Source organism: Schistocerca cancellata, chromosome 2 (genome assembly GCF_023864275.1).
Source record: "Schistocerca cancellata isolate TAMUIC-IGC-003103 chromosome 2, iqSchCanc2.1, whole genome shotgun sequence".
NCBI classification, from domain to species: Eukaryota; Metazoa; Arthropoda; class Insecta; order Orthoptera; family Acrididae; genus Schistocerca; species Schistocerca cancellata.
In genome coordinates this window covers 1,048,168,602-1,048,183,447 of record NC_064627.1, presented here as the reverse complement: position 1 = coordinate 1,048,183,447, position 14,846 = coordinate 1,048,168,602, and the positions used below count along the sequence as shown (strand labels likewise).

General features: G+C 37.1%; 1 protein-coding gene across 2 annotated transcripts in view; it reads right to left on the bottom strand.

Annotated features, from left to right (window-relative positions):
* Positions 1 to 14,846, bottom strand: part of LOC126163027 (integrin beta-PS-like) — a 258,145-nt gene that overhangs the window by 237,479 nt on the left and 5,820 nt on the right. For both annotated transcript variants that reach the window (XM_049919898.1, XM_049919896.1), the window contains exon 2: positions 4,531 to 4,726. In XM_049919898.1, the coding sequence (XP_049775855.1) occupies positions 4,531 to 4,726 (196 nt within the window). The remainder of the gene's footprint in view (positions 1 to 4,530; positions 4,727 to 14,846) is intronic.

Genomic DNA, 14,846 nt, shown 5'->3' with positions numbered 1-14,846 from the left:
CCACCCACCAAACCTATGCAGTATCCTTGTCCATCCCTACTCACCCCTGCTCTCAAACCCTTGCCTCACAGCTTATATCTCTGCAACAGACTTAGATGCAGAACTTTTCTCATACATCCTCCCACTATGCCTATGCAAGTCCTGTCACAGACATCTCCTCCCATAAAACACAGAGCTGCCTCTGAAAGCAGCCATGTGATCTACAAACTAAGCTGCAACCATGATTCTGCTTTCTACGTAGACATGACAACTACAACTAACAAGCTGAAACTTCCTGGCAGATTAAATCTGTGTGCCGGACCGATACTCGAACTCGGGACCTTTGCCTTCCATGGGCAAGTGCTCTACCAACTGAGCTTTCCAAGCATGACTCATGCCCTGTCCTCACAGCCTTACTTCTGCCAGTACCTTGTCTCCTACCATCCAAACTTTACAGAAGCTCTCCTGCGAACCTTGCAGAACTAGCACTCCTGAAAGAAAGGATATTGCAGAGACATGGCTTAGCTACAGCCTGGGGGATGTTTCCAGAATGAAATTTTCACTCTACAGCAGAGTGTGTGCTGATATGAAACTTCCTGGCAGATTAAAGCTGTGTGCTGGACCGAGAGTCAAACTCAGGACCTTTACCTTTCGTGGGCAAGTGCTCTACCAACTGAGCTACCCAAGCATGACTCATGCCCCATCCTCACAGCCAGAGCTTCTGTAAGGTTTGGAAGGTAGGAGACGAGGTACTGGCAGAGGTAAGGCTGTGAGGACGGGGTGTGAGTCGTGCTTGGGTAGCTCAGTTGGTAGAGCACTTGCCCGTGAAAGGCAAATGTCCCGAGTTCGAGTCTCGGTCAGGCACACAATTTTAGTCTGCCAGGAAGTTTCATATCAGTGCACACTCTGCTGTAGAGTGAAAATTTCATTCAACTAACAAGCTGCCTGTCCACATGAATGGCCACCACCAAAATGTGGCTGCGAAACAGCTGGACCACTCCATTGCTGAACTTGCAGCCCAACATGATTTGCTTCACTTTAATGACTGTTTCATAGTCTGTGCCCCATCCTCCACCCACTTATCCTCTTCCCACCTCCCACTTCAGTCTTGTCTTGTATCCATCAATGCTCATACTAGTCTTTTCCTCTTCTCTACTTCTCTCCTCCTCGCTACCCCCCCCCCCCTTCCACTCCATGCCTACTCATTATCCGAACTACCCACCCCAGCAGGCTGTTGCTCATGTCATACAGTGCCATAGTTGAGGTCCAAGACTCAGAGGCAGCGGATGTACATGTGTGTGTGTGTGTGTGTGTGTGTGTGTGTGTGTATGTGTGTGTGTGTGTGTGTGTGTGTGTGTGTGTGTGTGTGTGTGTGCTTTCTGTTTCAGAAGTACGACTTTGTCCAAAGCTTAATATTTCAGCATCTTTTTCATTCGACCTATCTGTGACTCAACACCTCCTCCATGTTGATAGTAGCAATCTACCCTTTCCATGCTGTCATTGAACGTTTATTTTCTTAATTTTCATGGTAGAGTGTACGCAATAATTGTTTTTAAATATGGTTGCCTAAAGTGCATTTTAATGAAGTGAAAGAATAACTGCTTAAAAACCTCTTGAGCCCCGTAACGAGTTTGATCTATGGGAACGGCACATAGGGTGTAGCAGTATAATCCTAGATTCTCACTTAATTCTGGGTCTTGGTACTTTGTAGGCAGCCTTTTGTAGGCTAACTGGAGTCCATCTTCTAACATTTCCCATTTCAAGTTTTCAGCATTTCTATGATGCTCACTCATCAGTCAACATTTCTTGTTAGTCCTATTTGGTATTGGTGACAAACATTTGAACAGTATTCTCTGACTGGTTGTGCAAGAATTTTGGAAGTAATCTTATTTGAAGAATTATGGCATTTTCCCAGTATCCTGTCAATGGACACAAAGCCTGCAATTCTCCACTTCACATCACTAAAAGTGATAGAGCCAGCTATATGTGTGAGTTGACAGAAACCATAATTTTATGTTTCTGTGCCCTTTAATCCTCCACAAGTCATACCATAGTATTTTGTAAAAATCTGACTTATTTTAACTCCCACCATTTCCGGTCAGCTTCTTGGCAGCTATTTGTCACAATAGCATCCTTCTTGCCGCAGCCCCTCGTCACCCCTATGTTGTTGGCATACAAACAGTTCAATCAGTATGTGCCTGGCTGTTGTACAGAATGTAACACATGACTGGGGTTCGAGGTAATGCAGGTAGATAATCTTTGCACCACTTTGAAGTCTTATCAAGATCCAAGTAATACTTCATTATACATGAGAGCATCATCTGCAAAAAGTCTGAGATTACCATCAATGTTGTCTGTCAGATCATTAATAGATAACATGAATAGCAAGGGTTCCAATACCCTGCGATACTCCTGAAATTACTTCTAATCTGTTGATGACTCTACAGCTGCCGTAAACGAAAATCATTCATTTATGTATGTTGGCATGTCTTGGTGATTCAGTTTAGGTATAGAAGGAATGAGTACACAGTGTTCAAGCTGTCTTAACTGACATGATAAATGAGTTTTTCAGCTTATGTACCTTACATGTATATCTGAAGTTGCCAGACACAGAAAACTACAATCACGTGTAAAATATAGGGAAGACAACAACTCACCTATAACAGATTGATGCATGCATCACAGAAACACATAACAGGAAACAATGTTCACACTAGTTTTTGAGCACTAGGTCTTTGTCTAGCTAAAGGATACAGATTAACACATGCATCCACACAGACACCCAAACATACACTCCCATGGCCACAGCACGACTAATTATTGATGCTCTATTACTGAAAGCAGTTGCTTGAGCTGATGAAGATGGGGTGGGGGTAGGGGAGGATGCAAGCTGGAGGTAGCAGGAAAGAGGAAGGTCTTTGCACAGATAACTCTGCAGCTGCACAACAAGACAAGAAGAGTACAGAGGGTAGAGCAGATAGAGATGCAGGAATAGTGAGATGCAGAAAGGGAAGGGAAAAATGAAGAAGGGAAAAAGAGAGAAAGATGAAGCTCAAGAGGGAGAAACAGAGTAAAATGAGAAGGGAGAGGGTTGGAAAGTGAAAAGGGGGAAGAAGAAATGGAGGGAGGGAGAGAGGGAGGGAGGGAGGGAGGGAGGGAGGGAGAGAGAGAGAGAGAGCCCCTGCAGGAAGGGGAGGGGGAGGGAAAGGAAGGGTGGTGGAGAAAGGTGTTGCACTATCTACATGGAAAAGGACAGACATGGACAGAAGAGAAAAAGGGAAAAGATAAGATGAGTCAGGGGGAACAGGTCAGTGGAGGTTTAGACCTGGGAGCTGTGACAGTACTGGACATGCTGGAGACACAATTACCAATGCGTAGTTCAGAAAAATAGTGCTGGAAGGGAGTATCCAAATGGCCTGCATATTGAAGCAGCTATTGTAGTCATTACTGTCATGGTGTGCAGCATGTTCGGCAAATGAATGGGCAAGTTCACGTTTTGCCACAGTTTGGCAGTGCCCATTCATTTGAGCAGACAGTTGGTTACTTGTCATCATAAGTTTGTCTGAACTACAAAATAGGAATTGTCTCTCCAATTTGACCAGCACTCCCCAATTCCCTGGTCTAAACCTGCGCTAACCTGTTCTCACTGCCTCTCCTTAGCTTTTGCCTTCTAGCTTCTGTCTACACCACTCCTTCTCCATCCAGATTGTGCACTGCCTTCTCCGACCACTCTCCCATGTGAACATTCACTTCATCCCCCTCCCCCTTCTCCCCCTTCCCCCTCCCCCTTCTCCCCCCTCCTCCTCCCTCCTTATGTGTGTGTTCTGATGCTGCTTGGTGAGTAGATTTTTTATCTATCCAATTAAATAACTAACTACTAAGTCACTACTACTTCATAAGGCTAAAGCTATTTAAAATCACAAATAAAATGTCTTGATACATACACAAAAATGAACATTAATAAATAATAAATAAGAACATATGTAAAACAAAACTTTATTATTAATTTAATTTACAAGAAATAGGCACCCAGTATCACTTTCTACAATAATCACTAGCAAACGTGTGTCATGTCACCACAGTGGATAACTTTCAGGAATGTGTAAACAATCAACTTACACATTAAGAAAGAGAAGCACATGTTAAAAATTGAATTAATGATTTAAAATTGTTATAGTGTTATAAAATGTCATTGTTATTACTTAGTTGGGTTAAATTTAACATATTAATTTTTTAACAGTAAACTACTGTTTTATTGTCTTTTTTAAGCATTCTTCTTCATTCAGTTACATAGCTGTTAATTATCTGCTTCTAGCTTGACATCTTAAAGATGGTCTCATAGCTCAAGACTGATAATCTTGAATTATTCTGCATTTTTTTGTTGATTATGGTCTGAGTATATTTGATATTATCAGTATTACAACTATAACTTCTACTACTACTACTACTAATAATAATAATAATAATAATAATAGTCCCACTACTGCTGCTACTGCTACTGCTACTTTTGCCATACTGCTACTGCTATTACTACCATAAATATGTACATACCGATTCTCATTTTCAGTTCCACTCTCTGCGGAGTAATTTGTACTGCAGAACCATTGATTTTTCCAAGCGGTTTTTGGTGTTCAACAGGAATGGCTTGTTCATTTAATGGATTTTTTACATATTTATGATTACACCAGTCATCTGTTGCTTCATTTAGATCTTCACAACGATAACTTGGTAAATTTTCTGAGGTAACCTAAAAAAATCAAAAACAGTGAAAGTATGTACTCTTCTCTCTCTCTCTCTCTCTCTCTCTCTCTCTCTCTCTCTCTCTCTCTCTCTGTAGAGAGTGGGAGGGGGGGGGGGGGCACTACCATGTGGAAAAAAAATTATAACACTCATTATGTGTACTTCTTCACAAATTTAACAAAAACTGAAAACTCATAATGTTCTTAACATTTTAAACTTTTTATACTTCCTAAATTTTTTAGTGTTAAAATAACAATGATAAACAATAACAAAATTTCAAAAGCAGCTAATCGGAAAATTCCGATTTTGCTCCGCATGTCCACTGACCATCACTTTCCTAGTTGAATATCATTTAAAAGCTTTCACAGAAAACTCTTTTTGTGGAAAGAGTTGCACAGTATTTCTTCAGCCATAAAAACAATAATGTCCACACAAAATTACAATTTGAAATTTTCAACATTATTCTATTGATAAGGAAATTTTGAAAAGGATAGAGCAAATTCAGATAGGTGCACAAGATGTCAACTTTCATCATGTAATAAGTGCTGAAACTAGAAATGAGAAATTAAAATCCTGGATCTCCAGCCTTCACAGCCACAGGTTCATTCAAATACAATGAAGACTAGAAACTGTGATGATAAATCACTGCCAACTACCTGTGAAGATAAATGCATTATGCAAATAAAATTAAATTCATAGTATTTTGTTCCTTCTTTTAGAAAAACTGTTTTAAGATACGTTCTTTTTTCTCTGCACCTTCAAAAGCAAGACACTCTGATTTTGGAAGTTCAGCATCATAGCATACTTTTTTATGCAAGATGAGACATCTTGATACAGAAAGGAGAGGAAGAGAAAGATGAATTATTAATGTCACTCTATAAGTCTTTACTTCACTTTCAACTAAAAATCTCTAGAGAGTTTCTGGTTTCTCCAGGGATGTAAACTAACTTTTGAAACAAACTTTGTATTACATGTAGCAATTCTTACATTGCTGCTCTGCTTTCTTCGGACTCATCTGTAAATTCCCCTAAATTGTTAATCCCTCTCTACTCATAATCAGTAATTACACATTTAGTATAGGGAACACATCTAAAAGTGAACACTGACATTTACTCTTCAAGTAGAAATTAATTTTTATGCTAGCTTTCATGCCCATTAAATCTTTATTGAGTATAGTTATCCCTTTTCAATGGTTAAATCAGAAACTACTTTTACCATTTTTAAAGGATAAACATCAGATGGGATTATTTTACTCCTTGCAGAGAATATGTTGTGCCAATGGAATGTGATAAGTTAAAATTTGGCTTGTGGTTTCAGCTTGTCAGATTCTTTGAGGACAAAAATATATTGCTTCTTTCTAATGAAAAGAAGATACTGCGAATTCTATCTCCTCATGGTGCCTAATCGAAGAAAGTTTGTTGGATTTCTGTAAAATTGGCATTATGGGAAATATTCCAATAACATACACCCCACAATTTTTAATTAATGTGACTTGTTCCTCATTTATTTTCACTATTAGCCATGTGATGACCAGTTTCAGCTCTCACATAAGATGTTTTTCACAGCAGGCACTTTCAGTGTCTTACTAATCAGACTAACAGTGGCAGATGCAGCACACTTTTGTGCATTAAGGCTAACAGATGGACATTACGAAGCTGTTATCAAATAACACAGATAGTGGACACAGTTGCCTATTAATAATGCACAGTAATGTATACAGCTAACACTGTGTAATTATCACCATAATATTAACAGGGCAGCAGCCTTGAAGCATTATTTTACAGTTGATTGATATGTGTGAACTGCACTTTGATCAAGGTGGATCACAGTGATATGACATATGAAATTACTCCTACATCAATATACTAATGTTGTGTGTATGAATGCTGACAGCAGACTTGTTACATAGTTTTAGTTCATATGCTAGCTCATGGAGGACTGAAGATTTTGATATGGGGTTTGCCTTATAGAGAGTGACATATGGACATTTCAATATTTTGGAAACTACATAACAGTTTGAAAAACTGACAGGTTATATTTTACTTACCGGACTGAACTGTATTCTCAAATAATAATTTAGTTTACAAAATAAACAGTTAATTAACAAAGAAAAAATGACAGAACTATTTTGTGTGTCTGCATTGAGAATTCGCTGATTATAAGTATGACAGCAATATTTAGATTTATAATAATTTATGTTGATTTCAGCAACTTCTTAATTAATTAATGGAGGGTCCCATTCAGACAAGGAAAATTAGGGCAACAAAAATATAGTGGTAAAAGCTGAAATCTACCAATCATATGGCTAATACAATAGAAATTTTGGATGTGTATGAACTTCAATATTAATTGTTTAGTAAGCTAATGAGTTTCAGAAAAACTGAAACATTTTACCATAAAGTCTGGATGTTGATCTTTCTAGTAGATAGAGTCAATATTTCTAAGGCTACCTATTAGCTCAACTCATATCTACTCTTACACATATTTATCATAGGTTCAATGATTCATTACCTTTAACATTTCCAGTAAAAATACACTACTCCAGTCAGTGGATCAAATATTATCATAGGATTTGGGCATAAATAGTATATATAAGATGTGAATAGGCATTATTTAGATGACATTTAAGAAAGAGAACAATTTAAGTTTTTACAGGAACAAAATCATGACAGATGATGTAGTTCCAGCTTGCTATTTTATAATGCAGGAAGCAATATAAATGTGTATATAGGGATACATTGCTATTCATATAAAAGATGGCATGCAGAAAACAATTATATCCATCTTCTGCACAACGCTTCTTTTATTCACTGAGCAGTGTCTTTTTGCGAGTACTACTTTCATTTGCATTCATTGTACTTCATTATTTTTCACCAGAAGGTTAAGAAGATGCATGTACTTTATACTGGGCTTTGCTAGATTCATACAATCCCTCTATTCTTGTTGGAAATATTACTGTGGGGATCATGCCATAGATGGAAATCTTCAATGTCTGATTCTTGGATCAGAACTAACTCAGATGAAATCATTACTGAAATAACTATGGATAGATTAGAGTAGTCTAGATTAGATTAGATTAGATTCAGTTTTTGTTCCATAGACCCAAAACTGAGATGATTCTCATTGGCATGGAACAAGTATAACATAAAACATTTGAATATAATACTCACTTCCCTGATCATTTGTCAGAAGATTGTAAGCCTCGTTGTGTGAAGCCGGGTTAGTGAGAGTGTGTGATTAAGCTGTATTCGTTAACTGAGCATATTGTCATTGTTGAAGTGTTCATTTACACTGGATCTTTTGTGAAAACAAAGAATTTGTTTCAGGAGAAATTTCCAGGACGTTCTGTGCGAGCTAAAAGCCATACAAGAATTGACTGACAAGTATCGGTGTACAGGATCAGTTCAAAATCCTCCCAGGAACAGTCCACCAACTGTCTGTTCATCTGAATAAAAGAGGCAGGTGTAGGAGATAATGAAAAGAAGTCATCATAAGTCAACCAGCACATTGAGTCAACAGGTTCATGCATGTGAGAGAAGTTGCAGACATGTTTTCAGGGGACTGAAGTTAAAACTGTACTGGGTAAGTGTTTTGCAATAACTGACAAAGCCTTACCTGCAGAAGAGAGTGCACTTCTGTTCATGGCTGTTGGTAAATGTTGCCAGTGGTGTCTTGGGCCCCCTTAAGGCTCATCATGAGTGACAAGGTGTGGTTCCACCTGTCTAGGTGCATAAATTCCCAAAACAATAGGTTTTGGTCAACAGAAAATCAACATGAGATCCAACAAATACCCATGCATAATGAGAGGATTGGTGTCCAGTGTGCTGTTTCCACCACAAGCGTTATGGGCCCCATATTCTTTGAGATGACAGTGGACAGTAGCGTGTATTTGGGTATCCAAGAGGAGTTTTATTCAAACTTGACAGAAGAGCAGTGTCAGAGTTCGTTAACTTTGCAGGTTAGTTTTACATGCTGCCCCTTGTATGTATTAAGCTACTGGCTGAAAATAGTACTTGCTACAAATTTCATTACGGAATAAATATACTGAGAGGGAGTGGTTAGAACAACCAGTTCTTTGAATAGGTTTCTACATGATGTCCTTGAATTTACACCACAAATGAGTCTTATTATATGCTTTTACACTCTTAAAAACTTTTCCTCAGATTGACAACTTATTGCAGAATATGATCCCATATGACACAATGCAAAGAAAGTAGGAAAAGTATGCAAGTTTTTTTCTATATTTATATCTCCCAGATCTGACATGATTCTCACCGCAAATACAGACTTGATTAGGTGTTTCAGCAATTCTGTGGTATGCTCATCCCAACTGAATTTACTATCGAATTGTAATCCCAGAAATTTGACAGTGATAACCTCTTTGATCCACTTGTCTTCTATGTTATACAAATGCCAGAAGGAAATCTCTTACAAGTTCTGAACTGCATACAGTGGGTGTTTGTGTAATAGTTAAACAACTACCTCCCAATATCACACCTTTTTATTTTTTCTCATTATTAATTTGTATGAATGTTTTCTTTTACTCGTTAGTAATAAGACATTTGTACATTGGCACAGAAGATGGCAAAGATAGCCTTTTAAAATTATCTTTGTAACAGAAGAGCTATGTCAAGAGAATATTCAATTTTTTTAAACAACTTTTGTTTCAGTCTCACTTGAGAGTACTTATGTTTAAGATCTCACATAAAAAGGAAATTTAATTTTTACTCATGTGTCAATGATGTGTGTAGTGAATGGCATGTGTGTATAAAAATGCAAGCAAAATATATATTACAGACTTGGAAGCATACAAGCTATCAATGCTGACAGTGTATGGGCCTCCAACAAGAAATGTTTTAAGTTTGATTGAGTAATTAGAGTGAATGCTAATAAGAGTTATTATAAATATTTGGTAAATAACTGTACTATCGACCAGTTTCTCTTTTGCCAGCTTTTTCAAAAATATTAGAAAAGGTTGTGTTTAAGTGTCTTCTTAAGCATCTAACTCCAAACAATATATTGTCCCAGTCATAATTTGGGTCCCCCAAAGGTGATATAGAGAAGGCTTTCCACATGCACAGTGAGAATGTACTTCATTCATTAGACAACACATCAGAGGTTACTGGCATTTTCTGTGACTGGTCAAAAGCCTTTGACTATGTGAATCACAGCATTCTCTTAAGTAAATTAGAGTATAAGGGTATCATCGGCAGGGCTGTGAAATGGTGCGAGTCATACCTAACTAACAGGAAACAAAGAGTGTTGTTGCAAAATATCTGTGGAGTGAGCCAGTATATTAAAAGTTATCACAGCCACAAGAATATTTTTATTTATTACACCAAGATTGTTCATGAGCATGACTTTTGCCTGCAGTCAGAAGAGGCAGTAATTTCTTCTATCCTGTAAGACATCTTAAAATATATATGTGCTAATTATCAAGATTTAGTGGATGGACTGTATGATCAGCAACCACAGAAAATTAGAGGTAAATTAATGATATCAGTGAAACCTAATAGTGACTTCTATTAAATATATATGTGAATAATCTAACAATTGACTTTTTGTTAAGCACCAAGTTTGCTACAAAATCAGACATCCTAAAAATCTCCATAGACAGAGTAAGAAAAATTATCCTGTATATATTATTCATTTTTATGACTTCAGTATTTGTACATTGCATTGTATTTTTCTTCTGCTACAAGGAAAACTGTTCATAGCACCAATTTAGTTTCAACAACAATCCATGCTTTAATTCCAGTACTGCAAGTAGTACTTATCTCCCATTATATAAATTTCATGCCAATTCATACTCTTTGTGTTAGCTGTTGCGCTGCCTCCCAGCATGGTTATTCCAAAACCGACCAACAGACTAACACATCTTTTCAAAGTTTAATGACTTTGAATTAGCTGTAAACCATTTGATTAGCAGCCATTTATAAATCTGTACTTGACTTGCTATTTATTGCAATGTTTGTATCAACTGCAAACAAAACAACCTTAGCAACTGGCAATGTAACAGACGAGAGGTCATTGAAGTATACAAGAAAAAGCGATGGACTCAAGATGGAACTTCGAAGAACACCATATGTAATTAATTTCCAGTCAGATGAAGAGCGATTGCTCACTCCACAAATATTTTGCAACAACACTCTTTGTTTCCTGTTAGTTAGGTATGACTCGCACCATTTTACAGCCCTGCCGATGACACCATTGTACTCTAATTTACTTAAGAGAATGCTGTGATTCACATAGTCAAAGGCTTTTGACCAGTCACAGAAAATGCCAGTAGCCTCTGATTTGTTGTCGAATGAATGAAGTACATTCTCACTGTGCATGTGGAAAGCCTTCTCTATATCACCTTCGGGGAACCGAAACTGTGACTGGGACAATATATTGTTTGCAGTTAGATGCTTAAGAAGACACTTAAACACAACCTTTTCTAATATTTTTGAAAAAGCTGGCAAAAGAGAAACTGGTCGATAGTACAGTTATTTACCAAATATTTATAATAACTCTTATTAGCATTCACTCTAATTACTCAATCAGACTTAAAACATTTCTTGTTGGAGGCCCATACACTGTCAGCATTGATAGCTTGTATGCTTCCAAATCTGTAATTTAAGTACAGCATTCAAAGAGCTGTTCAATGTACTACCAATTTAAGTTTACAGCCAAAGAATTTTATTCCACTTTTTGCATACATAACCAGTCCCTTTTACTCACATTATAACTAATTACTGGTATCCTAACTTATATCCACCTAGGTGCACCTGTCCAATTTCTGTGACTTCCAATTGATGTTCTGTTATGCACTGCAGATCTGCAGAAATATTTTACACTTTTCAGTTGCCTGTAGTGACAGATGTGCACAACATCCTTCCTTAAAGTTTTTATGTTCTAATGGAAAAGTCCAAATATACTATGAACGTTACTCCTTGTGTTATCAGAGCTGCTATTTTTGGTTTCTCCACTGACTGGCACAACTGTATCTATAGTTGTTCAGCAGCTATGTCTTTCAGAAAAAGATACCTAAAAATGCCTATAGAAACTAATGGAAATCACAGGAATTGGACAGAAACTGTTCTGGTTACCCTGAATGCTTGTATAAATTATTTGCGCAAGTTTAATCTCACTGGGAGCATTCAGAGGTAGACCATGCAATGTTGAAGTCTGGGAAGAGCTTTTTATTGTCAACATCTGCATTAAGACACTTCAGCCAAAAAAGCCAGAGAAAAACAGTGGATAGCCAGTGTAGGTTATCTCCATGCACTGATAATGCCAGCAGAATTCTTAACAGTGGTGCACAACTTGGACTGGACCACATGGAGATCAATGATCAGGTTACCTACAGGCAATGGCAAATCTAAGGACAACCTAATGAAACGGGGATACTTACAAGGGCCAATACTGTGTGCATGTGGAGAAATAAAGACAACAAAACATCTGTATCAGCAGATATGTTTCCCTCGTCCTAGCAACAAGGAGGAGTTATTCACAGCATAAGAAAATGCTGTAACAGTTGCTTTTTCTGAGCAACCGCTGTTTGATTTAAATTTCGTATTTGTGTATATGCATAAATTCCTTTTATTTCCTTACCTGAAATCATTAATTTATAGAATCCTATGAGTATGCTCCTGATTCAAGTAAATAATTTCAGGGTGTAAAGAGTGGCACATGTTCACATTAGTGTGAGTTATTAAAAATTCAAGGAACATACACATTATGTCAGAAATATGTATTTCTAGCAACAGACTTCATGTTATATGGAATGTACTGAAATAAGAGACAGAAATCAGCCACACGACAGGATAACATCACGATTAAATTCAATGGAAAGCTACAAATGATTAGTTACAGGTAGCAAATATGTTTAACAGTCATTTGTTAAAAATAGTAGAAAATGTAGGAACAAACAGTGCAAGAGAAAAATCACAGCAACTCTCATAATATTCACTCATATGAATGTATCACCAACTTCTCATTGTAAAATTTAAATAATTATACAGTCACTCAAAAATAAGAGCTCATCTGGATTTGATGGTGTCTCCTACAGAGGACTAAAGATTTGTTCCTATGTAATATGCCATGTTTCACATGAAATACGTATGACTAACAAAAGGAATTTTTCCAGAGAGACTGAAATACACCATTGTTAAACACCTCTATAAGAAAGGTGATAGGAGAGATGTCTATAACTACCAACCTGTTTCACTGATGATATCTTTGTCAAAAATTTTTGAGGAGGTGACACATTATTGAACAGAATCCCACCTGAGCAACAATAATTTCTTCAGTAAACCACAGATTGGATTTCAGAAGAGTTGCTTCATAAAGAGTACCATTTACACCTTTACTCAGCAAACTTTATACACATTAAATAGCAGCAGTTGGTATTTTCTGTGACCTATCTAAGGTGTCTGACTGTGTGAATTATAACATTCTCCTAGATAAACTGAGGTTTTGTGGGTTGATGGTATAGCCAACCAATGGATAATGTTTTATATATATATATATATATATATATATATATATATATATATATATATATATATATATATATATATATGGTTATAATAGAAGGAAACATTCCATGAAGGAAAAATATACCTAAAAACAAAGATGATGTGACTTACCAAATGAAAGTGCTGGCAGGTCGACAGACACACAAACATACACACAAAATTCAAGCTTTCGCAACAAACTGTTGCCTCATCAGGAAAGAGGGAAGGAGGGGGAAGACGAAAGGATGTGGGTTTTAAGGGAGAGGGTAAGGAGTCATTCCAGTCCCGGGAGCGGAAAGACTTACCTTATGGGGAAAAAAGGACGGGTATACACTCGCACACACACACATATCCATCCACACATATACAGACACAAGCAGACATATTTCCTTCCCTCTTTCCTGATGAGGCAACAGTTTGTTGCGAAAGCTTGAATTGTGTGTATGTTTGTGTTCGTTTGTGTGTCTGTCGACCTGCCAGCACTTTCATTTGGTAAGTCACATCATCTTTGTTTTTAGGTATATATATATATATATATATATAAAAAGATTATGAGACTTACCAAACAAAAGCGCTGGCAGGTCGATAGACACACAAACAAACACAAACATACACACAAAATTCTAGCTTTCGCAACCAACGGTTGCCTCATCAGGAAAGAGGGAAGGAGAAGGAAAGACAAAAGGATATGGGTTTTAAGGGAGAGGGTAAGGAGTCATTCCAATCCCGGGAGCGGAAAGACTTACCTTAGGGGGAAAAAAGGACAGGTATACACTCGCACACACACACATATCCATCCACACATACACAGACACAAGCAGACATATATATATATATATATATAAATCTAAAAAGAATGAAGAAAGTTGCATCTAGTCATTGAAGCAATGTAATCAGGGAAGATTATTCTGCTGGGGAGAAATCATGAATGGGGTTCCTCAATCATAAGTCCACTATTGTTCCTCAAATATGTAAATGATTTTCCATCTATTAAACAACAAGCAGAACTAGTTTTTTTTAACACTAGTTTTGTAATCAATGCAAGCATACATACAGCAACAGAAGAAACAGTAAACAATGTTATTAACAGCACCATTGACTGGTTTTCTGCAAATGGTCTGATTCTCAATTTTAAAGTGACACAGCATATTCAGTTCTGTACATCCAGGTATATTACACCAATGATAAGTATAACACATGGTGAAGAAATAATAAATAGAGTTGAAACTTCAAAATTCCTAGGTGGCCATATCGATCAGAATTTAAACTGGAAAAATCACATTTTGGAACTCCTAAAACAACTTAGTTCAGGCACATTTGCACTTAGAATCATTTCAGATCTTGAGGAGAAACAAATCAGTAAGCTGAGACATTTTGCATATTTTCATTCAATAATGTCATATGGAATAATGTTCCAGGATAACTTATCTTTAAGAAAGAAAGTTTTCATTGCTCAAAACCATGCTGTAAGAATAATATGTCAAGACACAAAGAAATGAAAGACATTAGTTGTCAGTGGGTATTAATTTATATCAATGGTGCAAGAATGGAAATTTGTGTCAGAGCAGAATTTGAAACCAGATCTCCCACCTACAAGGCAGATGTGCTGACCACTATGTCATTCGG